General features: G+C 48.9%; 1 protein-coding gene and 1 pseudogene across 2 annotated transcripts in view; both read right to left on the reverse strand.

The window, feature by feature from the left end:
- RNF165 (ring finger protein 165) overlaps positions 1-12,887 on the reverse strand; it is a 127,695-nt gene extending 114,808 nt beyond the window's left edge. Inside the window, exon 1 of the mRNA XM_032245239.1 lies at positions 12,556-12,887. Coding sequence (XP_032101130.1) covers positions 12,556-12,616 — 61 coding nt within the window. The 5' untranslated portion in view covers positions 12,617-12,887. The remainder of the gene's footprint in view (positions 1-12,555) is intronic.
- Positions 2,585-12,544, reverse strand: LOC116528121 (annotated as a pseudogene). The gene has a single exon (XR_004258865.1). The product of XR_004258865.1 is annotated as an uncharacterized LOC116528121 (transcript).
- Positions 12,888-26,780: the final 13,893 nt, after the last annotated feature.

Raw genomic sequence — 26,780 nt, forward strand, 5'->3', positions numbered from 1 at the left:
ATCAATTATCCCCATTGTTTTAGAAGAGACTGAGGCTCAGAGAGGGCCAAAGTCCCGTAGCTGGCAGGTGGTCAGGCTTAAGACTGCCCGATGGCAACATCTGTACATTCTTTGCTACAGCCTAGTTTCCCATCTCCACAGCCCTGAACCTTTCCTCGCAAAGACCCAGCAAACGCAGCCTTTGACCTGCCTGGGAGGAGGCCCCAAAGCCAAGGGAGCCCTTAGTTTCTGTTTCGGGCGATTTCAAACTTTTGGAAATAGAAAGTAGTGGTGGTCACACAGCACCATGAATGTACGAAATGCCACCGAATCGTAGTACGCTTCTAAATGATTGAAACAGCAGAATTTAGGTTGTATGTTTTACCACGATAAAAAGTGTCCTGTACCCCCTCAGATGATCTCCTTCCCACCCATTGCTGGGGTTCTCTCCATCTCCTGACCTCCTCGCTCAGGCTCTGGTTCCCAGCCCTGGCACATGTGAGGATCTGCCACCATGTTGGAATGCCATCCCTCTTCTCTCTGCCCAGTTAAACCCAAGCTGTCCTCAAGCCACACCCAGCCATGTCTCCCACAAAGCACCCCATAGCTGCCATAGCTTGTGCCACTTACAAATGGCATTGAGTCAAAACCCAAAATGCCCACCAGCCCTCAGAGTCAAGAAACCTGAATTCTAATCCTGACTGTGGCTCCAAGAACCAGCTCTGCCTCTCCAGCCACTGAACAGCTTGAGTCCCCAAGTTCTGGGAAGAGGAGGCCTTGGGGTGACCCCGAAGTATTACCATCACTCACCCCTAGAAGGACCCAAATGCCAGAGGAGTGTACAGCGGCCCCATGAGTCAGTGCATGGCCTGGACTGCCCTGTCTGAATGAAATGTCATCAAAGTTCTATATTTTCATTTAAAGGTTTATGTAAAATTTGCAACTGGAGGTAAAAGAGTTGCCAGGTTAATTTAATATGAACCTCACGTTTTCCTCAAATTGAGAGGTAACACTAGAAACAGTGTCCATCCTGCAGCAGGCCAGGCCTTGTTTTGCTCTCAGAGTCAAGGTTCTGCTCTCTGCCACGCACACATCTAGTCCGCCCCCTGGCCAGATCCTCCCCAAGTGCACCTGTGCAGGGATGGCCCTGACTCACGGAATACCCGGGAGATGGCTGAGAGAAGCCAGCTGAGAAGGTGGGAACCTGCTGCCTCCCTCCTCCTTCCTGCCATCTCTCTGCTGGGGGACACTGAGACTTGTCAGGGACCTTCAGGATGGGACTGTGCCGTCTCATCTTAGCATCTGGGCTCCTCTCCCACCTTCTCAATCACGCTCCCACTGCACCTCTCCAAGGAGGGAGACCAAGCTGGGGGCTGGCTGCTACCCCCTCACCTCAGATGACCTCTCTTCCCTCACCGCCTCCCTTGGTCCGTTTCCTCCTGGCAGGGAGAGGGCTGAACTCTTCTGATTCCAGTGGGCCCGACCTTTCTTCCAGTTGTGCCTTGATTCCCTATCCCTCTGGCTCTGTCAGCAGGGTGGCAGTCAGCAGCCCTGCATCACAGACACCCCTGCATCCCAGATAACCCTGCATCCCTGGCACCCCTGCATCCCTGGCAGCCCTGTATCCCAGGCAGCCCTGTATCCCGGGCACCCCTGCATCCAGGGAACCCCTGCATCCCTGGCAGCCCTGAATCCCAGGAAGCTCTGCATCCCAGGCAGCCCTGCATCCCAGGCAGCCCTGCACCCCTGCATCCCAGGCAGCCCTGCATCCCTGGCACCCCTGCATCCCAGGCACCCCTGTATCCCAGGCACCCCTGTATCCCAAGCAGCCCTGCATCCCAGGCACCCCTGTATCCCAGGCAGCCCTGCATCCCAGGCAGCCCTCCCCAGTTTGGCCAGGAGTGAGGCAGGAGCTGCCTCCCAAGCTCAGCTTCCCTCCCGACCCAGCCCTTAGGGGGGAAGACAGGTCTGACTTCCCCCTCCACCCCATGAGCCCACAGAGGGGAGGCCTACACCACAGCTCATCACCCTGGTGTCCAAGATGAGGCGCTGTGGAGGGTGCTGACAGAACCAAGCCAAGGCTCTGGTCCAGCTACCTCCACTGTCTCCCTTCTCAGCACTGAGCTGGGGGCACACACACCTCTGGGCCATGTGGGGACCTGTTCTTTGGGCCCAAGTCCCCCACTGTCACTCCCTCACCTTCCCCAGAATCTGACTTTTCAGGTCTGCTCAGCAGTCTCAAATGTCATGGGTAGAGGAGGCAGGGATAGTCCGTTCCCCTGAGTCCATGCCTGCCCACTCCAGAGAATAAGCACACCGTGGAGGCTGAGGTCATCCTTCGAAAGGGCCATCCTTCGGCTTAAGGGAGGCCAGTGTCTCCACGCTGGGGGCGGGAGTGAGCACATTCTCCCATTAGCTCCAGGGAATTTGAGGAGTAGAAGCAGGTGTTCTAGGAGGTGGGTGGTCCTGAGGCACAGGCAGCCAGGAGGGGGCCCCTGAGCTTTTGAGGAGGGGGTGGCATGGGGGAAGAAGCCTGGAGCTAAGCAAGCTGGCTGGGGGTGGGGGCAGAGGAGGGAAGACATGGAGAGCGCCTCCACCCCTTCCCTCCCACTCAGCTTCAGAGGGGGCACAGCAGCTGTTCCAACGCTTCCTGCCCTTCCTTGAGACAGGTGTCCGCTGAATTCTCACTTCCTCCCAGCCTCAGAGAGCTCCACCACCCCCTCTCCACCTGCAGGCTGGTGCTGAGTCAGCAGCCACCACTTCCTTTCCTAGGTGCGGTGAGGCCAACACTTAGATCTGAGGGATACAGCGTCGTCGGGGGAGGCCAGCATGGGTGACTGGCCCCCTCCCTCGCTGGCAGGGAGGACTTCCTGAAGGGGTCCACTGTGCACAATGGCACACCCAGGGGCATGTTTCAAGGAAAGGACAGCAGGAGGAAGCAGCAGCGTCCGGGGGGAACGTCCTGCTCAGCGGCCCAGTGAGAGCAGAGGCATCAGACTTAACGCCAGCCCTGAGCCCGGGGTCCAGGAGCCCTGTGTCTGTGCTTCCAGGCTGAGCCTTTTCCCTGGATGGGCCACTAGCCAGGCAGGGGCAATTACTGCTTCCCTCCCACCCACTGTGCAGTGTGACCTGGCCAGTGGAAGGTCACGTGCCTACTGAGTCCTAAAGGGCATGTGGCTACTGTCCCGAAGAAAAAGCAAAAAAGGTGATAGGAATAGATGCTCTTCTCATCACGAGGAAAGCACAGTATTTTAGAGCAGGAAGGGGCAATCCAGCCCATTCTGTACCTTGGCAGGTAGGCAGTGAAGTCACAGAGCGGTCAGGCTTGGCCAAGACCTCACAGGGGTAGTTACTGGCAGAGAGGCCATGAAGCCAGGACTGTGTTCACTGTCCCACATGGCCTGTGTGAGCACCAGCACTATGAAGAATGCCGGGGATGATCACTGTCACCTTTGGCTGGCTTCTCGACTTGTTTCTTATGCATTCCTTCATGTGACAAGTCCAGTAAGGCACAAGCCATAGACGTACCCATTTGACTGATGGGGAAGCTGAGAACTGAGGGAAGGAAACTGAGCTGTTCAAGATCACAGTGGAAGTTTATGGATCAGAATCTAGATCTCAGAAAAGTTTACCCAAATCACATTTCTTTCCCCAGCTCTCTCTTATCTACCAGCCCTCCACTTATCTGGGCCTCTCGATAGAAGGGGCTGCTGGGGGGCAGAGGGGAGGAAGTGTTGTCACACCTGATTCACTCACCACCTCCTCCCCACTTGGCCAGATGGCAGCCTGAGGGAAGTGTGTTAGAGCAGCACCAAGTGGCCTTGAGCATAAGGCAATTTGGGTGTATGGGAAGCTGGCAAACTTGACTGTTGAGCCACTTTTCAAGTGGAACATTAGGTAGCCATTAAAAGCCGTGCTTGTGAAAACAACGTAGCAGAATGTGAACATGTCTGAGACATTAATGTGAAATAGGAAATAGAGACCGTAAAAAGTAGACATATATTATGTTTACAGCTCCACACTAAAAATCCAAGCAAATATATGAACAAAACTATGAAGGAATTTCACTGACATGATCGCAAAGGGACGGGCTCCTACGAGTTTTTTCCTTTGGTTTATTTTCTAAACTTTCCAGAATGTGATTCTATCATCTCCATGAAACAACATAGATATAATTTATTAAGGCTTCGAGATGATCTAAGAAAAAATGCAAAACGTGTCCTCGCCTTGAGATTCAAAGCCTCAGGAAGGGGATACCTATTATTTCTGTGGAAATCCGGGCACAGACTCCACCTCCCTGGAGTTCACCCAGCGAGCCGGCCACGCCTACTCTGAGCCGGCATCTGAAGGTGAAAGGACTCACCACCCTGGGTTCCAATGCCCTGCTCATTTCCTACTCTGGGGAGTTTCTGGTCCACCATGCACCCTCCCTGTCTCTCAAAGGCCCCTTCTGGGAAGTGCAGGGCTCAGGGTTGGGGGCTTAGACCCCATCGAAGTTTGGCAGGCCATTACCTGGAAAGAGCCTCTTCCACTGTGGACAAAGAGTCCAGCATTCAGAATTGGTCCCACCGGCTATGGCGGGAAAGCAGGAATTCCTTTCTAATTATTGCCTTAGTCTTGACGAGGGTCCTTGCCGCATGCAGGCCATGCGTTGGGCGGGGGGCAGTGCAGAGGGCCACAGCCGAGTGTCCAATTGCCGGGGCTCCCCTTCTGGCTTAGCCATTTACTAGCTAGTTGAGAAGGGTGGCAAAGGCTTTCACCACTCTTGGCCTCAGTTTCCTCCTCTGATTCCCGATTAACTCCTCACAGGCTGTGCCAAGGAGGAAATGAGATAATGGAAGGGAGAACTTTCAATTGGGAAAAACCCCCTTTTTGCAGACAGGCCCAATCTTGAGATCAGATCCCCTGTCCTTGACCTCAGTCCCCACTCCTGCCCTCTCCTCTCCCAATATGCTCCCAGGTGGGCTCCCTCCAGCTCCCCTGCTCCCATGTGTGGGGACGGCCTTTGCAAAGCAGTGGAGGCAAAACTCCTGGCACTTGCCTACCTTGGGGTCTGTCTTTTCAAAAAAAGGCAAAGTTTGATAAAATTTGTTGCAACTGAGATTTTGGGACGCAGATTGGTACAGTTCCTGGAGGAGTTCATATTATAAAAAAGCTTGCTCAGAGGGTGACCTAAGCTGGGAAAGACACGTGTGAATAACCCATAGGGGTTTCAGGCATGGACGGAGAATTTTGGGGAGACAAGTCATATGATTTTGAGGAATTTTTATGGTTGAAGTTCATTTCCTACCCCAACCAGGAATCTGTATGAAAAGGACTAGAAGTCTCAACCCCTAGACATTGCCACAATCCCCTTGCATCTGCCACCCTGGTGTCTGAAGTTCATGTGTTGATCTGTACACTAGACTCAGTTCTCCCCACAATGGACTGTTCCTCCCACCTTCCCTATTTGTCTTCATGGTCTTATATTCTCCCAAGCACCCCAAAGACCTCCTGCCCCTCAGCCTCTTCCACGTGGACCCAATCCTGCTTACTCCACCTTACAATAAAGCCCCTGATATGAGCCTTCTTCCCTTCCCCACCCCCAAGCCTGCCCCACCTCCTCCCTGACTTCAGCCCCTAGCCTCATCCCTCTGCCATCAGCTGCAGAATAAACTGTTTAAACACCTCTCTCCCCTCAGAGCTCCCAAAGGCCAAAGGAGAAAGTCCAAACTCTTTCAGAAACTGGCTTCAAAATCTCTTCAAGCCTTTTCTCCAGACCTCGTGCTGCTTAACCCTCGGAGTTGTGCTCTGAGGAGAGTCATTCAAAGACAGGACAATGATCTGAGTGCTCCCTATAGGCCTGCACTCATGCTCCCCCATCAACACACACACTCCTCCCTCCTGCTATGCACTTTCTGTTCTTGCCAAATCAGCACAGCACTGGCCTTGAGCAAAATCACTCCTTCCCTCCCCTTGGGGCGCTCTCTCCTCTTCCTCCTCCTCTCTCCTGTATACACAGCACCCTTTGAGGCACATGGCAAACCTGCCTCTGCAGCAAGCTCACCTCTAACATTATTTGATCCCCTGGCCAGTAAACACCTACAGTTGTGAAGGGAAGGGGCAGCCATCTGGCATATCCTAGGCACCTGCTGCATGCCAGGTACCTTCTAATAGCTTAGACACAGCCTATCAGGTACATGGCAGTCATCAGTCATTGTTCAGAGGATGCTCAGAACAGTGGCCTACGCTCACCCTGCTAGGTCAAGACTGGGCTAAGACCCAAACCCTGGACTACTCCAAGCTCTTTTATCTCGCCAGTCAGGGGATTCTGCTGGTCGTGTGGATGTTTTGGCCCAGAACATCTTAGACAGCATCTGGTTTCCTAAGCATTCATCCTTCAACCTCAGCATAAGCCCCAGTAGGGAGGCACTCCAGTCTCCGTTTCTTCTGTATCCCACTTCGCGCAGTGTTTGGCCCCAAGGAAGTATTCAATGAACACTCGTTAACTAAATGAACAAACAAGTAAGTGGGTGAATGAATGAATGACTGAACACATGAAGTACAGGCATTGCATGTGGTTTGGCTATGGGGTTATAAGTGTTTGCTTTTGGTTCTTAAATAATCCTGAAAATCTTAGTCTTTCCAAGATAAGCCCTCCCCTTCCTCCCAATTCTCTTGGAAATATATTGGTTCATCTGTAGCTAAACCATACCGGAAACTAATAAATACTAATTCACATTCATACAATGTTAAGCTGGGAATTTTTACAAAGCTGTTTAGATCCATGGAGAAATTAAGGCACAAGTGTCTTGCAGACTTGTCTGACAATTGTGGAGCAGGATTGAGACAACCAAAGTCACACCCTGAATCAGAGTCAAAGACCTGTTGTCTCTTGCCCTTTGCTTCAGAAAAGGGGTCCCTGCTGCCCTTGGATCCAGCACAGAACTGTAGCTTCCCTAGCCTAGAAAACCATTAAATCTTCTAATGTGCCACTGCAGGATACTTATTTAAAGATGGGAAGGCAGGGTGGGGCAGGAGTCAGAAAACTACAAAAGACAGGTAGCCAAGGCTCTGTCACCTGCACATTAGGGCCTCCACACCCTGGTGGTCCTTTCCCCTAAATTTGAGTGATTAATTATTTTCTGGTTTATGGATAATTATTATTAAAGAAAACTCATTAACTTAGTGGGTCTTCCTGATGCTAGTTTCAAGAGAGAAGTTCTCTTGTTCAGAAAGAAGAACTGTGTTCCATCTTATTACAAAGTCTATGATATAGAATACACTGAACTGATGGGTTTCCCAAAATCCTGAAGTCAAGGTACTAAAACAGGTATGTGTCAGGTGGTTGGGAAAATAAATACAAAGAACAATGGCTTTGTAGTTCCCGAATCGTCCAGTCAGGGTTGGAAAGTCTCCTTAATATGTTTAGTTCAGACAATCTGGGTCAAACATTAAATGCACTGGATACATTGCTAAAACACGATTTCCCATTAACCCATAGCTTGCTATAGTATTACTAGGTTACTAACCATCCTCAAAATGTATTGTCAAACAATTCTGACACACTTAACAAAAATTTAGAAAAATGAAATCTTGGAATTGGTTAAGATTGATCTAAGGAGCCACTGTTCTCTAGGGCAAATATGAGAGTGATCACTCAATTCAGGGTAGTTTTATTATTGTTGGGGCTGGATTGGAGTGGTTTATTTTGCTTTCTAAGTCTCATGTAAACCAAAATTTAAAAAGAAGAAGAAGAAACAAACAAAACCTTCAGAGGACTAGCCCTGTAGACCTATGTCTCTCTCGCGCAGACTACAGCAGAGCCTCCACTGGGAAGATCCATGTGTGTCCATGTGTCACAGTAAATCAGCTCAGCTTTCCCACCCGGGCTGGGAAGAGCATGAGAACAAAGGGCCAGAGCAGAGAGGGCAGCCATGGGGGGAGAGGGGAGTTGCATGAAGCCACAAAGAAGGCATGGAAGCGCTGTGGTCAGGCAGGGGTGCGCCCGCCCTGGCAAGGAGGAGGGTGAGCCCAGGAGTCAGTCAGCCCAGGGGAGCAAGGGCGAGGCACAATGGCCAAAAGAGGAGCAGCTTCAAAATGATGACCCTTTGAAAGAACCAGGAATTTCTTTAACCAACTCATTTCTTTAGTGTCTAAAATGCCTCATTTAGCAAAGCTTGTTCTGGGCTGAAAATGAATTGACAAATGGCTGAATTTGGGGTCCACTCGGAGGAAAAAAAAATACCTCTCCACTGGCTTCTCCAATGTAATTATGGAAAAAAAGACATCTTAAGGGTTCTTCTTCCAACTCAATTTGGGGTTAGGTCCTGACTTTGCTCCTGATCTCCCCCTCCCTCTTCCCCACCTCAACACACGCACTTAGACAATGGCTGAGATCTTAGCTGTCTTTCTCTTAAGAGAGGCCCCTAGGGCCATAGAGAAGCAGCTGTCAGGAAACTAGGCTATAATCAGCTTTAACTGGCTCACAGCCTGCAGAGGGCACAGACCCTCTTATTCCTACAGTAACAGGTCCGCTGCTGGCCCTGGGATAGAGGTGGGAGTGGTCTGAGTCAGTGTCTGCTTCAAACATCTTCCTTATCCAGGATCTCAATGCAAAACTTACATTGCAAGTCCTAAAAATTTAAATATGCACATAGAAGAGGGTACTTTCAAATTCCAGATCATGGCTTCAGCTACATGTAACATGTCATCCCCAGCATGATTTATAAGGACAGTAAATCAATGAGACAGCAAACAGAAAAGTTGAAACACAACTCAAAATGGGTTTTTAGGCGAGTCTGAAATGCTACAAGATTGCTAGTTAAGAACAGTATCCCTTTTCTCAACCTAAGTGTTACGGCCCCTTCTATTCACCAGCATCTTAAACCCAGTGCCCATGTATCTTGAAAAGTAAGATGAAATGTGGAGGCTATTGAGTATACAGGTGGCCAAAGACAGGGGTTCTCTCTAGGCAGGTGAACTGTTTCAGTGTAACAGGACAACTGGCCCCTCCTATCGCCTCAGACATCTATTGTAAAAAGATATGGACTAAATGAGATTAAAGTCACCATATCTGTACCACAAAGAAAAAAAAGGAAAAAAAAAAAAAAAAAAAAAAAAAGACATTCCCAAAAAATTTAAAAAGGGGGGGGGGGGGGGGGGGGGGGGGGGGGGGGGGGGATAGAAAAGCAAGGGGGAAAATCTAAACAGCAGGATACGACAATAAATGGGAAAACAGCAAGAGAAAAAGCACACTAGGTTAATATAGGAAAACTAGTTCTTTATTGAGAGATTGTATATTAGTATTAGTGGATTCTGTGTGTAACAATGTCGTCATGCACACGATACAAAAAAAAAGGCTGGGCCCACCATGCTTCGGAGGGGCAACAGAACAAAAGCAGCGTACAATGAGCAGATGGCCCAGGCTACACGACCACAGTACGTTTCAGCAGGGTAACATCTCTAACCGAGCGCTGTACATTGTCAACCGGGGGATGTAAAAAAATACAGATCATGCTTTAGTTTTAGTACAAGAAAAGGTGAAAAAGATACACAACCAAAAGGATATTTGATACAGAAAAAATTACCCACAAAATAAGAACAGGAAGTAATTCAGCACAGCAGAACACGCTACCCCTGTTTAATGGAAAACCATTTTGCTGGGATTCTTTTTTCTTGTCTTTTCTTTTTTCTTTTTCTTTTCAGATTGCCAAATGGCAGTCTGGGGAGGCTATTTGGGACTTTATTTTGGAAGGGCCCTCAAAGTGGGGGCCTTATTCTTTTATTATTGCTGCTGTTTTGTTTCAGTTTTCAAGCAGGTCTGGCTGGCGAGAAGCAGAAGGGAGCCAGCTGTTAAAGGCGCAGATCTGAGGGCCAGGGCGGATGTCCAAAGATGCTCTTGACATTGTACAATTAAACAATTAAGACACTATGGCCATGGCTCCCTGGTAAGCCAGGGACCTTGGTGCACCAAATTTTCAGAGGCTCGGGATAGCAGCAACTGTCATTTCATCAAAGATTTTTTTTTTAATGCATATGCTTAATATTTGTTGCCTCCAACTAAATGCAATCCTCAGTTATGCCTGGGTGCTGCCAAGAAGCTAACTGATAGCCACCCAGATAACTGGAAAATGGGGTGCTGCAGCCTCCAAGCCAAGGCAAAAGGAATCCACTTAACAGGGATTTACAGTGCAATGTAATCGGCTAAACAAGATGAAGATACAAAAATGGTTATTTCTCTACATCTATTCTGAAATGGCCTGCATCCTACACTACTACAATGGAAACTAAAAAGAACAGACTTAAGCTGGCAGACTCTCTAATAGTTTTACAAGAAGATTGTGGTTTAGGACCTTGTTGAGTTAAGCATTAGTATCCTCTATCGGAAGGTCATGAACTCTTATCACATTGTGCTAAATTTTACCCATAGACCAACTCACCCCTCAGCCCTTGAATTTCCTGTGGGCGTGTTTGCCATGAAAGTAAACTTCAACTGATGGGCAGGATTTGTTTTGTTGGATTTTTTTTTCTTTGGTGGGGGTGAGGGAGAAGGTAGTATTAAAAATAAAATTTAAAGGCAGCTGAGCAATTTGAATTTCAAAACATGGAATCAGCACCCTGCAATGGTATTTAGACATTGGTGGTATTAATGAGGATGGTAATGATTTAATCAGGATAATTATACTTTCAGGCTCAACATCCTTCTTAATCATTTTTGAATTTCTGCCTAGTGTAATGTTCCACACCCGTTTTAAGAGGAAATGCCAAGTAATAAGAGATAATTGTGTATTGAGGGAGGGGGTGGCATTTCAAGGAGATCGCATCCAGCCCCCCTCTTTCTTCCTCACACACCCATGCCCCCTCACCCCCATGGCTAGGCTGGCCTGAGATAGGGGATACTGCCGCTTAAATAGCAATGCCTTCCTCAGATGGAGACAGGAAATGGTTAAGAGGGTGTCACAATACAGCTAAATGCGGAGGCAGAAGGGTCACAGCGCACACAGCAGCGAGTTGACCATTCACTGAGCTACACAATGAAGAAAAAAAAAAGATTTGATAAATGCAGAATGTCATCATTCTATCATCACACAAAAAAAACTGCGGTTCAAACAGGCCTAAGGGGGCCAAGCTTGCCTTTTAGGTTCTGGGGAGAGGCGCGGGGCTGGGGACAGCTGGGCTGGATAAAATAGGGCTGGGCTTTCCTTTTCTTGCCCAATCGGGCCCCTGGGGCGCACTAAAGCGCTGGCCCTGCGACCCCACCCCCCGCCCGGACTTGGTAGAGGAGCCCTGGTCGGCCAAGGGAAGACATCATTCTGTGTGTGAGGGAGTGGGGAGAGGGGGGAGGGCCTGAGCCAGCAGGGATTTAAGCAGACGTGGAGTGGGAGAGGATAGAAGAAACATTTCCAAGACGAGAAATGTGAGTCCAGAGGCAGAATACAAAAAAGAAAAAAAATATGAATCTAAATGCATCTCGGGTTTGCTTGGGAGGTGGGAATTTTTTATTAAAAGAAAATGAAAGAAATGTGGAGTGGAGCGGGGGAGAAGAGGGGAAAATCAAGCTATTGTTGTAGCAGAATGTGAGGGAGAGGGGATGTGGGGAAAAGGGACCGTGCAAACACACCCCATTTATCACAGTTAAAAACAAAGCCCGCGCCGGCCCGCTGCTTTGTCAACCGCTGCCCGGGGCAAAGGCCTGGCGTGGGGGCAGCTTCCCACCTCATCCTCACACACAGCGCAACACCCAAGGGCCGGACGCCCTGCTCCGGCCGAGCCCAGGGGGCACAGCAGCTCACGTCTGACTCTCCGAGGCGCGCGCGCACACACACTCGCACACATGCACACACACTACACACACACACACACACACACACACACACGCCCAAGCATCTTGAACCCGTGAATGCAACTGTCATACAAAGACAGTTGCAGGGGGCGGGGTGAGCAGGGCAATAGCACAAGGCGATGCACAAAAAGGGTTAAAGGGGAAAAAAGGATGGGACGGAAAATCGTGCAAGTGCCCACGAGAGGGTGGGGGCTGGGGCATGGGATAGGGCAGAGACCCAGGTCCCAACCTGGGACCTAATGACCAAAAAATGAAGAAATACAAAACACACATAACATAAAACACACATATACCTCAAAAAAAAGCAAACCACAGAAAACCAAGCATGCTCTCTCGCGCTCTCTCGCGCTCTCTCTCTCTCTCTCTCTCTCTCTCTCACACACACACACACACACACACACACACACACACACGGTCATGTATCTTTCTCCTTTCGATCATACAGGGCTAGGTATTAGGGGAAGGGGCTGTGATTTGGGGGAACCACGTCCACCGCAAAGAATAAAAAATGGGGCTGGGGAGGAAGGGACCCAAATTCGCCAAACCCTAACTTCACTACAAAAGCTCCCACGAGGGCCGCCACCCCCACCCTCGGGGGGGGTCCCCCCAAAAGGGGGTGGGGGGAAGCCACCGCTCGCCCTGCGTCCTCGCGGGTGTGCCCTGAGCCCCCGGCCGCCCGCGGCGCCCGCCCCCGCCCCGGTGCCTGCGGCGATCCACGCTCCGAAGCAGACCCCGAAAGGAAAAAGCGATACCTCTGTTTCGCACAGAGCCAAACACTGGAAGCACGAGATAGCCGACGTGGACCAGGACCATCCTGGCTCCTCGCGCGGCGGCGGCGGCGGCGGCGGCTGCGCGCGGGCCCTTTGTGGCGCGGCTCCGGGGCGCGGGCGCGGGCGGCGGCGGGGCTGCGGGAGCCGCCGGGGCGGGAGGCGGAGCGCGGGGCGCGGGCGGCGGTGGGGCGGCGGCTGGCGGGGAGACAGATGGCCCATGGAAAGGCTCCCTTCCCGGCCCCTCTCGACATTCAAAGGCGCTGGGGCCGCAGCTGCCGCCACACAAAGGCGCGCGCAGCCAATGGGAGCCGAGCGCAGCGCAGCGCGGCCTCGCCGGAACCGCGGGGGACAGCGGGGACCGCGGGCACGCGGGTGGCGGGGGGGAGGGCGGGGTGACGGCTGGAAGGGGGCGGGCGGCCAATCGCCGCGGCCCTCTGCAGGGCGCGGGGGAGGGGTCAGCCCCACGGGACGCGTGGAGCCCAGCGCGGGTCCCTGGCAGTCCGCGGGCCGGAGCGCGCGCGCGTGAAGCGCCCTTGCACAGACATGGGCGGCGTGAACACGGAACGTGCACACATGGAGAGGGACGTGCACCCAGACATGTGGAGGTGTGTTCGTTAGTGCAGTGAGACGGGCACGAGCGCACGAAGTGCACACGACCCGGAGGTCCCTGCACACCGCGCACGGGTCACTCGGGGACGTGCGCTTGGAGGCTGGCGCACGTGTAGAGCCTGACTGCGGGCACAAGGGAAGCTGGAATGCGAACAAGCAGCAGCAAACAGGACCCAGGCACTGTCACACAGACATGCACACACCAAACGCCTTGTTAACGCAGGACACGTGCCAAGAACGCATTCTCAGAGACACACAGAGGGGACACAACATGCGGACACAGGTAAGACAAGCACACTCCCCAGGCTCTCTGCCTGGCGCACCCGCTCACAATAACGATTTGCTGAATTGAAATCCGCTCATTCACTGAGGTGTTGGCGAACAGGCTACACAGAGACACACTGCCCAGAAAACCCAGGGCCACTCATCTACCTTTTGCCCTGATCTGAGACAGGTACAGCCAGACATGTGCACAGACACGCCCACTTCCACAGCCGGCAGGCAGATACATAACATCAGGCTCTGCGGCTCCTGCAGATTCACACGTGGAGGCACAGCCACCGTATCACATGTGCCCTGTGACAGTACAGCTGGGGACAAGCACAATCCAAGCAACGAGCCTTCACCGCAAGCCTTGTTGCCAGGAGGAGGATGGCTGAGGTGGTGTTCTCGCACGCTCAGCTGACCTTTTGTGAAAACTCCCAAGGCAACCCTGCGCCTCTGATCAGGCTCACAGTCCACACACGAAGGCCAGAGACTGCTTCCGGGCCCACCCACTGGCAGAAAGAGGACATTCCCTACATCGGGACTTATCTTCAAAACCCAGTAGTTTCTTTATTAAAGAGTCTGATAAATAGGAGATGGTAAAAATCACAGTATTTGGAGCCGGAAAGAATCTAATCCAACCCCAACCTGCCCTCACCTTGGAAAAGGAGGGTCATTCATTTAATCCATGCAGCGTTGAGTAAGGACATAGGGAGATGATCCAGATCTGCCTAAGATCCCAACTCTTGTAGCCCAGAGAGGGCCTCAGAAATGCAAACAGGTAATCACCCTAGAGCCTGTTCCATGCAGAAATGGGCAGCACTGGAAGCCGGGCAAAGGGGGCACCTTGAAGGGGCACCCAGCCCAGTGGGTGCCAGGGGGAGGAGTTGGGTTGAGTCCTTGAAAGCAACTTCTAAAGCTTTTGAGACTTGAAGAACAAAGAATGGGAGAGGTGGAGTGAGGCAATGGACAAGACAGCAAAGGGAGAGCCACAGCCTGGCTTTGCCCATGCTACCATATTCCCAGTGTCATGGGCAGATCCAGGGTGCACCATTCTCTCTCCCACAAGCAGGTGGATTCCTCAGCCCTGAGCCCTCTTTCCCACCCTAAACTCCGGCTGCCCCCAGAAAACCTGGGGATGAAGGCAAGTCTCCCAACAACAGCCCAAGTCTCACCCAAGACAATTTTTTTCAACCCACTTCTGCCATCAGCTCTTTCCTTTTTTTATTATCTGATAAATAAGCACAACACACCACTAATTGAAATCTGAAAAAAAAAAAAAAAAAAAGGACTTTAACAAACACCTAACTACGCGAATTTTTTCCTGTTCTATTTCAGGCTTGGCCAGTATCAGAGTTGTCATCATAATCTACATATTTTTCATCCTGCTTTTTAAACTTAACATTTTATCAGAAACATTTTCCTGTCCTTTTACATAGCCATTGTAATTATTTCAAATGTTTTTATATATTCCAACAAGTGAATATATCATGAAATTACTTAACCATAACTTATTCTAGGGCACTTAATTTCCTCCCCGTGTTCAATTATTGCAGATCATACAATAAACTTTATGCATATGGTGTCTCATTTTGTTTGAACTATAAACATAGAATAAACTTATAGGATTGACATTCATAAATTGACAAATATGGAAAACTTTACGGCTCTTGCCACAAATTGCTTTATAAAAAGATAAAACTCGTTGTCAGTACTATCAGCAGTACATATATGATATGCCAATTCCTCTGGTAGGCCAGGCGTGGTGGCTCACACCTGTAATCCCAGCACTTTGGGAGGCCGAGGTGGGCGGATCACTAGGTCAAGAGATCAAGACCAACCTGGCCAACATGGTGAAACCTCATCTATACTAAAAATACAAAAAATTAGCTGGGCATGGTGGTGTACACCTGTAGTCCCAGCTACTTGGGAGGCTGAAGCAGGAGGAGTGCTTGAATCTGGGAGGCGGAGGTTCCAGTGAGCCAAGATCGCACCACTGCACCCCAGCCTGGTGACAGAGTGAGACTCCATCTCAATAAACAAAACAAAACAAAAACAAACAAACAAAATTCCTCTGTGCAACCTTGCTAGTTTTGGGTGGGCATTCTTTTTTTAGAAAATCTTACTTTGTACCAGAGCAACTCACAAAAGCTTATGATTACCCAAAATAACCTTGAAGGAAAGTGGTTAGGGTTCAAACTCCATAATCAGATTGCCTGGTTTCACATTCTGGCTCTGACCCTTAGTACTCAGGCAAGTTATTTAACTCCTCTAGGCCTTGGTTTCAACATCTGTAAAATGGGCCTGATGATAACAACCTTCATGGTAGGATTCATGTGAGAACCAGATGAGTTAATATTTGTAGAGTACACAGAATGGGGCCTGGCTGTTTGGCTCTTAGCTCTCCCTCTCTTCACTTATCTATCTCTCTCCCTGCTCACCACCTCTTGCCCTCCAATTGCTATTTATGTTGCCTAGTTAATGCAGTTAGTGTGAATTATGCTATATCATGGAACATCCCTCGGACAAAGGCAATCAACAAAGAACAGACCAGCAATGCAAACTAAGGGAAATCTATGAGTCCGCCTAATAATTGCATCCTTCACATTCACACATCAGAGAAACCTGACAGATGCCTGCATTTGTCAGTACACCAAAATCCAAACACAGGTACGAGCCTCCTGCTAAGAAGAAACTTTTGTGGGTGAGGAGGAGGAGTTTCATTTTTAATGAAACCCTGGGGCAACTGCCTAACATTTCTCAGCCTCAACACACCCATCTGTGTAATGGGGACTAGCACAACCCTTGCCAGACCTACCTTATAGGTTTATTGTGAGGATTCAGTGAGAATGTAGCTAAAGAATCTATATATATATAAAAAAAATACTGAGAATTCTAGAAGCATAAAGACAGGGATGTCTCCAGAATGAAACTCAATTATTTTCTTGCCCATCTCTTGTTTTTCAGATGAGGAAGCTGAAGCTCAGAAGGTTGTAAACAAGGTATCACAGCCATTCATGGCTGAACTAGAACCAGAACCCATATTTCCTAGCACGTAGCCTAGTCTTGCTTCTACTTTCCATCTGTTTCCATCATGCTGGGATGACTGGTTTTCACCCTCCCTCCCATTAGCTAAAGTCCATAGAGATACAAAAGCAGATTTCTGAAGTGGAAAGATTTATAGAAATATTCCATTCACCAGGTTTTCTTCTTTGTATCTTTCCCCCCAACCCTCGCCAAAATCAATATCTAGTGCATATTTGTGGCAAAGCATGTAAGGCTCAAGAAGTATTAAAAATCGAAAAGTGAAGATTGATCTATAATTCCTAATCCAAAATGGAAAAATGAATTTAGGGGATGGAGAAGGCGCTGTCACTTTGGTCTCTGACCCACACTTTGAATCCTCACTCTCCTTTGGCTCCACTGTGTCCACCTGCAAAAAGATTTCTATAGATCATCATGTTTCTGGGGCCCAGAAGTATCTGTTTTAAGAACAGCTCTTTTGGAACCCAACATTACATCTAGGTTATGACCACATTGCCCTTTAATCAACCAATGAAAACAAACCCACCACATCCGTCATGTAGATATCAAAAATGTTCAAGAATGATGACAGCATTCCTGCTCTTCTGCATGTTCTGTTGATATCAAGTAGACACAGCTTTCAAAAGCTGTGCAAAATAGCTATGTGTCAATCAGTGAACCCGCCGGGACTGGTGTCACGACAGCCCTGTGCTGAACGTGCCAGGGATTATCGATGTAGCCTGCTGCAGAAAGAGGCATGGCCCCAGGCACTAATAGTCACAGGGGAGCCAGGGCATAAACACAAGAAATTAAAGAGTGATCAGGATGGGCTGCCCATAACCAAGGATGATGGTGAGTCAGACAGACACCAAGGTGGGCCTGAATACTCAGGAAATCCTTTGGATGGATTAGGGAAGGTGAGGACCCTAAAGTGTGGGTCTGTTTTGAATAGGCTGAGAAAATGGGAGAGGCATTGAGTCAAGGAGGCAAAATATGAACAAAGGCCGAGAATTAAAAGCAGAAGGAGAAAGAGAAGGAACTGGAAAAGAGGGAAGCAGAGGTGAAGGGGAAGGGGAGGAGAAGAAGAAAGAGGAAGAGGAGGGAGAAGGTCAGGGAATAATAGGATAAAGAGAGAGAGAGACAGAGAGGAGAAGCAGCAACTCGGGATAAATGTCCCATATAGGAAGGAGCTCCATGTCCTTGTGCCTAACTGAGAACCTTGGTGGTGGAAAGCGTGGGAACAGTGAGGACTGCACCATCTACTCACACGTTCACTGCACAGTCACTGAGCAGAGCCCTGTGCATCAGGAATTGCTAGAGATACAAGACAAGACGAATGAAGCCACTTCAGCCCTCAAACAAGTATGGGCCAACAGGAAATGAAGCAGGCACCAGCTCCACAATCCTCTTCTCCAATGTAATTGGGAAATTATCTGAGCATCTGGCTTCCCAGGTTAAATCCCAACTGAAGATCCCAGGGCCCTGACAGTGAAGTGGGGTTATATGATTAAGTCCTGGGAACAAGGATGAAGGTAGGAATGTTATGGGATGGCTTTCTTAGAAGATAAAGTTCACTTGGAGGATGCTGTCAATTGGTAAATAAAGAGAAAGAATCAAGCATGTGTCCTGTCTTTCCCATACAAACTCTATTTTAAGAGAATGAAATATTTAATGATAGAAATTTCTTTTCATAGAGGTATTGGTTAATAAATAAGAAATGATATCATGAGAATACCATCTAGATGAAATAAAAGTTCTAGGCAATGACCATTAATGGCTGCTAATATCAGCAAAAGAGAGACAACGGGCCATGAGGTGTTTCTGATAGAAAAACACACCACCACCCATGAAGTGGTCTTTCTAGAAAATGAAACCTGAACATGATGAAAGCTCCAGATCTAATTTTCAGTTGACAAGAAGCACGGGAAACAAGAAACGTAGTAAAAGATTGCATCCCAATCTGCAAAATTCAGATTGAGGAAACTCTACAGGACAAACCATTTTCTTTAAAACTACATTATCAGGTGCTAAAAGGAGATGGATGGGGATCCTATAGAGACGTAAGGGATCTGTCAACCAAATGCAGTGTTTAGATTTTCATGAAATGAGATTAGACGAAATAAACTATAAAAATAATTGGGGGCCAGGCATGGTGGCTCAAGCCTATAATCTTAAACTTTGGGAGGCCAAAAAAGGAGGATCACTTGAGCCTAGGAGTTCAAAGCCAGCCTGGGCAACATGGTGGAACCCTGTCTCTACAAAAAATACCCAAACAACCTCACTGAATGTGGCCAGCTACCCAGGAGGCTGAGGCACCTGAGCCCAGGAGGTCAAGGTATATAGGAAGGTGTGTGTACTCATATACAGATACGTGATTTTGTGTAAGGGACTTGAACATTCTCAAGATTCTGGTACCTGCAGGCGTCCTGGAACCAATTTCTCCACAGATACTGAGAGATGAGAGATGACTGTATTTACAGATGCTTTACAGATTATATTAAATGCTATCTGGAAGGTTCTTCCCTCTTTGAAAAGGGAAAGGGTCAGTGAGAAGCCGTGGTGATGAAACTAGATTGGCATTAGGTTGATAACTGCAGAAACTGGATGAAGAATATGGAAGAGTTCATTACATTATTCTCTCTACTTTTGATTATATTTGCAATTTTTTTCAAAAATAAAAGTAGAAAAGTTTGGGTGTGGTGGCTCACATCTGTAATCCCAGCACTTTGGGAGGCTGAGGTGGGCAGATGGGAGGATCACTTGAGGGCAGGAGCTCGAGACCAGCCTGGCCAACATGGTGAAATCCCCTCTCTACTAAAAATATAAAAATTAGCTGGGTGTGGTGACGGGTGCCTGTAATCCCAGCTACTCGAGGGGCTGAGGCACGAGAATCACTTGACCCCTAGAGCCGGAGGCTGCATTGAAGTGAGATTGAGCCACTGCACTTCAACCTGGGTGATAGAACCAGACTCCATCTCAAAAAAAAAAAGAAAGAAAGAAAGAGAAAAGAACAAAAAAGTTTAAAAGCTAGCACATATTCTTGTGTTCTGCAGGCACATTAAAAGATCTCATCTCTGGGTGGATGCATTGGGAAGTGGTGCTCCTCACATTTGACACAGACATAGACCAGGATTGCAGGCTGAATTTTAGTCCCCACTCACTCCCTTGGGTGGTCTCCCCTCTGCCATTGAAGTCCCCAGGAACACAGACGGCTCCCGCTCACCACACATGGCTGCAGTGGACAGTGTGTCCCCTTCACAACCTCGGTGCAAGAAAAATAAACTCCCATCTTGTTTAAACTACTGAGACTTGGGTCTCTGTGTTCATGGCCAAATCTAATCCTAACTGAAGGTAGAAGTGACTCATATCCTAAACCAAGGCATTGAAAATGCTGTAGAGAGGATTAGACAAGAAAAGAGCATGTCTAGTCAGGTGGATGCGTTAGCGATTGCTACTAACATATTACATCATAAATAATTATCAAACGGCAGTGGCACACAACAGTAAGCATTTATTCTCCCTGAGCTGCAGGCTGACCAGCTCCAAGGCTGCTGTGACTGTGGTTTCTCGTGGCATCTGTGTGTTACTGGGTGGTTCTGGTCCACATCTTTTATCCTTTTCCACCTCCCAAGACATGTCCTTCTCCTTCAGTGGCAAGTGGACACCTGCAAAGCCTCTTAGGACATGCCAAAAGTGACAGCTCACACAGAGACCCAGGGTGTGTTAAGGAACCATGACTGGATTCATGTGATGGGAACACAGAGTGTGTGGGTGCACCCAGAAGTTTCTCTGGTATGCAGTGAGGAGCATCAGGGGGGTTCTGAGCATCAGAGTGAACTGTCAAGAAAAGTAATCTACCATCTAGGCACAAAATGAGCAAAGGTGGGGGTAGACTCTAGGGGCTGGGAAACCAGATGGGGTTGAAAGTCAGGCTTAAGAATGGCACATTGATCCTGAATGCAGGGCCAAGGAGGAAAAGAAGACATGCCTGACCTGTTTTTTGTTTTTGTTCTGTTGGTTTGTTTTTGAGAGAGAGTCTCACTCTGTCACCCAGGCTGGACTGCAGTGGCTGGGTCATGGTTCACTGCAGTTTCAATCTCCCAGGCTCAAGTGATCCTCCCTCTTCAGCCCCCTGCGTTGTTGGAACTACACAGGTGCGCCACCGCGCCCAGCTAATTAAAAAAAAAATTTTTGTGGGGAGCCGGGTGCGGTGGCTCACGTCTGTAATCCCAACACTGTGGGAGGCTGAGGCGGGCAGATCATAAGATCAGGAGTTCAAGACCAGTCTGGCCAATATAATAAAACCCCGCCTATACTAAAAAAAAAAAAAAAAAAAAAAAAAAAGGAAAATACAAAAAATTAGCCAGGTGTGGTGATGTGCGCCTGTAATCCCAGCTACTTGGGAGGCTGAGGCAGGAGAATCACATGAACCCAGGAGGTGGAGGTTACAGTGAGTCAAGATTGTACCATTGCACTCCATCCCGAGCAACAGTGCAAGACTCCATCTCAAAAAAAAGAAAAAAAAATTTTGTTTTGTAGAGACAGGGTCTCATGATGTTGCCCAGGCTGTTCTCCAACTCCTGGCCCCAAGTGATCCTCCCACCTCAGCCTCCCAAAGTGCTGAGATTACAGACTTGAGCCACCATGGTCGACCAACACCTGACCTTTTTAGCCAGGGAAAAGAATGTTCTGCAGGCACTCTTCTCCTTGAGATGACATTAAGATTTCAATGGTGATCTCTAACCAGTTGTTCTTACATCCAAATCAACACCATTCAAAGGAATCACATGTACTCATCTCTGAATAGCTAAACTTTTCTCTTAATCCTTTTGTAGTTATCTGATTCTAACTTTTACTGGCTTTTCCACATGCTCTCTGATTTTGCTTTTATTGGTTGTGAGACAGTTTCATATATTCAAAAATTAACTCAAATATAGAGCTCACCAAGGCAATCCTGCAATTGGGAAATGCTCCCATGGTGTCGCAGGGAGTGCTAACAGGTCCCATTATCTATTCCTCACTTCCTTCTCAATAGTACAATTTCTGACTTTTAGTTCAGTTTATGGCCACCTGGATTAAAGACTACATTTCCCAGATTCCTTTGCAGTCAGGCATGATTAATTCTGAGCAATGAGATGTAAGCAGAACTTCATATGTGACTCCAGGAAGTGTTCTTTAAGGCAAAAAGGTATGCTTTTCTCCACCTCTTTATCATTTGTATTAACTGGAAGATGGATTGCTGGGCTGGACTGGAACAGCTATGTAGGATCATACAGAGGAAAATACACCCTAAAGATGGTGAAGAAGCACCTTTGAAAGAGGCTGGACACTGGTTGATTTCATGAAACCACTCTACCAGCCCCAGACAGCCTCCCTATGACTTCTTTGAAATGGGAAAGATTTCGATTGCTGTCTCAGTGAAGCTGTTGTTATTTTGCAACTTTCTCTCACTGTCTCCTACTCGCAGTCAGGTGTAAAATCATCACATGACCACTGATTCCTCCCCAGGCTGGCTGGACAGAGATGACATGTTTTGGTTGTGATGCAAGATTGTGTTCAGGTTTATGGAATTGTGTAAGTTGTGTGCATAAGAAGAAGCATTGCTTTAATGCACAAGGAGAGGCAAGCAGGAAGGAGAAGCAGGGAGAGGTGGCCCCAATGAGTTCAATGAATGCTAGGAGCAGATTGAACAAACCAGGTGTGACAGATGTGTTGATTTAGGCTTTCCCTGCAGGCAAGGAGACATCATGTCCTTATTTCATTCCTTCTTCATTTTCTCTCAGTGACTTCCTCGTTGGTGGGGAGGCAGGTGAAGCGTAGAAATCCACAGAGCAGAGAGGGCTGGGCACGGTGGCTCATGCCTGTAATCCCAGCACTTTGGGAGGCCAAAGCAGGCGGATCACCTCCAGTCGGGAGTTTGAGACCAGCCTGACCAACATGGAGAAACTCTGTCTCTACTAAAAATACAACATTAGCCGGGCATGGTGGTGCATGCCTGTAATCCCAGCTACTCAGGAGACTGAGGCAGGAGAACCCAGGAAGCAGAGGGTATGGTGAGCCAAGATCGCACCATTGCACTCCAGCCTGGGCAATAAGAACAAAACTCCATCTCAAAGAAAGAAACAAAGAAATCCACAGAAAGTACAGGGCAGTCCCTGGGTGCACATCCTTATGGGGCCGGTTCTCACACTTAAGTGTGCATAAGAATCCTATGGAGAACTTGTTTAAAAGGTAGATCCTGGCCGTGTGCAGTGGCTGGTGCCTAGAATCCCAGAAGTTTGGAAGGCCCAGACAGGAGGATGGCTTGAGACCAGGAATTTAAGACCAGCCTGAGCAACATAGCAAGACCCCATCTCTACAAAAGTGAAAAATTAGCTAGGTGTAGTGATGCATGCCTGTAGTCTCAGCTACTCGAGAGGCTGAGGCAGGATGATTGCCTGAGCCCAGGAGTTTGAGGCTACAATAAGCCGTGATTGCACCACTGTGCTTCAGCCTGGCCAGAGTGACAGAGCGACACTCTGCTCAAAAATAAAAAGTAAAAATAAATAAAAGGTAGATCTTCCAGGTCCCAGCCCTGAGATTCTGACCCAGGGAGGCCAAGGGCAGGGCCGAGGAACAGAACCTACATTTTAGCAAGGACCTCTTGGCAGGCAAATCTCAGGCAGATGGTCGGAGACCCTTCTTTGAAAAGCACAGCTCTGAGATCTAGCTGGTCAGCCACTGAGGCTGGGCAGCCCTGTGCCTGCTTTGCTCTCCATGGAACACCCGGCGCCCCACACACTGCTGACCAGGGGCTGCTCACTGCCCTTCTATTAGCACCAAGGAGCCACTGTGCATTCTTGAGCAAAAGCGTGACCTAAAGAACACTTCCACTTCTCCCAGCTCTGCTGCCCTGGAGCCTGCTGAGGGAGAACAAAAGAAATTTCTAATCCTATGGGAACTGAGGATTTTCTTTTTCAAAAAAAAATCAGGTTCTCAGGCCAGCATTTTGATCATGTTGCAGCTTAGCCTCCTTTCTGACTTAGCTGGTGTCTGACGCCTGCAGTAAACTCTGTGCTTGGTATTAGGTGACTGGTTCTTTTGGAGACAGGTCCTGAGCTATGAGCCTGAGGCCTGTGGGAAGGGCGCTTGTGGAGCTCAACACCAGCACCGCTCTGTCCCGTGTCCTCGCGCCTCGCCTCCTGCTCACCATCCCTCCCTGCAGCAGGCACAGCAGCTCAGCTTGTCCTCTCACTGGGGAGGAAACGGAGGCTCTGAAAGGGAGGCTGTGAGATTGGCATTTGGGCACACACCAGGGTGTGCCTCCCAGCCCCGGTCGCTCCACCAGGAGAGATGTGATGCACATGGTTTGCACAGTGTGGCTTTTTGTCCCAATCCCCAAAAGCAAGGCTAGCCACACACCTAGCTAGAGGTACTGGCCTCACCTTCCAGTGGAATGTGAGGGGCCCAGGATTCCCACTGATGCCCTCAGCAGTCTCCCGAAATCAGGCACAGTGCCTTAATATGCCATCATCTCAGTCCTTTGGGTTAAGGTATTGTTTTAAATGTGCCCTTAGGAAAAGCAATAAGCTTTCATGTAAATGTACGCAGAAGCACCTTTCTGACCTGTCAGCCCTCTGAAAGCTGAGTCCTGTCACAGCTCAGGAAACACACGCACAGCCCTCCTTAGCATAGTTACTGAGGTTGCTGAATTTCCCTCCCTTTTGTCCGCCTCTCCCGTCCTGGGCCCCCTGCCCTCCGGTGAAATCTGAGAGTGTGCCTCTCTGGGTAGTCACAGTGCCTTAGGTCAAACACCTCAGACTCTAAAGATAGAGTTTCAGGTTTGGGCCCGGCAGAAGGGTAGCTTTGAGAGGCCTTCAGAATCCCAGGGAAGGCCACTGCTGATTTATAAGACTGATCCTGGGGATTTGAGGGAGAGGCCAAGGGCAGAGGCGGGATTTCTATGGGTCCTAAGAGGGGTGGGAGAGGTCAGAGGCCAGCCAGACCTCCTGGGGATGGCACCCTGCAAGGCAGATGTGGTCCAGGCTTCAGCCAACAATGTGTTCAGGCTGCATCATTAGAGATGAATTGATGGTTGATTACCAATAATAACCTCTCCAAAGCAAAGCCAGATGGGGAATGAATTTAATGAAGAGTGAAATGAGCTGACAGTGGTTTCATGGGGGGCCTTGGATCAGGGACTTTCAGAACCAGAAGGGACTGCTTACAAAGTCCAGCCCATCCCCCAACTCAGGAAGAGAATCCTGACGGCAACATCACCCCCAAGTGATCACTCAGCCTTTGCAAGCCTTTCAGTGACAAAGGGCTTCCTACTTCCCGTGGTTGTCTTTCTGGGTCCCATCCACCCATCTGTAAATTGAGGGCTTTCTCTAGACCACTCCAAGGTCCCTTCCTGCTCACACACTCTCTAACCCTTAGATTCTTTCACCCAGAGGACCTTAACTGTGGTTACAGCAGTCATGACTGAAGGGACAGTCTGAAGTGTCTTGTCAAAGGCTGGTGGGGTGGGGAATTCCTCCTGGGTGCTTCTAAACAAGCTTTTGCTTATGAGTCCTGAATCCCTGCACAGGCCAGAGGGGTCAGAAGATCAGGATACACCTGGAGATGACCCAAGGCGACAGCGCAGGGGACCAGCAGTCACTTCCTGGCAGGCTGCACCTGGGGCACAATCTGGCAGCACCAGGGTGGACAGGACAGCAGAGGCGGGGCTCTGTGCATGTGATTGGCCATCAGAGCACTTGTGTGGTGTGACTTTTACCTGAAAGTTCTCCTTTTGCCACAGTGACTCCACTCCCTTTGCTCACACTCCCCTCTGAGAATCACAGATCTCATTACTCGCCTGCCCCTGAAGGCATCTGAATTTGCCCTTCCTGCCTGTTCACCTCTCTACCAGGACACCCTTCCAGGTTAGCACTGTCCATGGCTTGACCCCTGCTCACCCTGGGCTCACCCACCCTCCCAGCCCCCAGCATGAGGCTAAGCCCACCACGGTTATGATTTGGCATGGTTTCTTTTCTTTTTTTTTTTTTTTTTTTTGAGACGGAGTCTTGCTCTGTCACCCAGGCTGGAGTACAGTGGCTCCATCTCAGCTCACTGCAACCTCCGCCTCCCCGGTTCAAGGTTCAAGCAATTCTCCTGCCTCAGCCTCCTGAGTAGCTGGAATTACAGGCACATGCCACCACACCCAGCTAATTTTAGTATTTTTAGTAGAAATGAAGTTTCACCATGTTAGCCAGGCTGGTTTGGAACTCCTGGCCTCAGGTGATTCCTCATCTCAGCCTCCCAAAGTGCTGGGATTACAGGCATGAGCCACCGCGCCTGGCAAGGTTTCTTAGATCCCTTCATCTGTCCTCTACAGTGCCTGATGGAAGGTGCCACATCTTCTCACCTGGGCAAAATCTGAGCCTGACTGTTTCGTTTTGTCTTATTGATAATGATAAAACACACATAACATAAAATGTATCATTTTAACCATTGTAAGTGTACATTCACATCAGGGTCATTTACATTCACATTAAGCACATTAGCAATGTTGCATAACCATCACCACAATTTATAACTTTCATCACCCCAAACAGAAACCCCCAATCCACGAAGCACCCCATTCTCCACTCCCCGAGTCCCTGATAACTGCTAATCTACATTCTATCAATATGCCTGTTCTAGGTACCTCCTGTAAGTGGAGTCATAAAATATTTGTGGTTTTGTGTCTGGCTGATTTCGCTTGGCATAATGTCTTCAAGGTTCATCCACATCGTAGCATGTGTCAAAATTTCATTCCTTTTGAACGGCTGAATATTATCTCATTGTGTGTATACACCCACTTGGTTTAACCATTCATCCACTGACGAACACTCGGGGTGTTTCCACCTTTTGGCTTTGTGAATAATACTACATAATAACTGGTGTACAAACATCTGTTTGAGTCCCAGTAGCCTGTTGTTTTGGCTATATGTCTAGGAGAGGAATTGCTGGGTCATATGGGAATTCTACGTTTAACTCTCTGAGAAACCTCCAAACAGTTTTCCTGAGCCTTGCTCTTAAATCCAGGTAAAATGTCACCCCCATCGTGAAGCATTCCATCCTCAGCTCTCTCCCCTTCTCCTAAGTCAAAATCCATCTAGCCATCCTGTGTGCTCCAAGGCCACCTGTGGGCATGACAAATGCAGCTCCTATCATTTGGCCTCTGGCCATCTGCTTACTGGTGTCCATGTTACTAGGGCCCTGGAGGCAGGGACAGCGTCTTGTCTGGTCTCACCTTTCAGAGCCTAAGGCAGTGGCCCCATAAATGATGACATGAACCCATTTCA

The sequence above is a fragment of the Sapajus apella genome, unplaced genomic scaffold (assembly GCF_009761245.1).
Source record: "Sapajus apella isolate SASKATOON/1434 unplaced genomic scaffold, GSC_monkey_1.0 scaffold57, whole genome shotgun sequence".
NCBI lineage: Eukaryota > Metazoa > Chordata > Mammalia > Primates > Cebidae > Sapajus > Sapajus apella.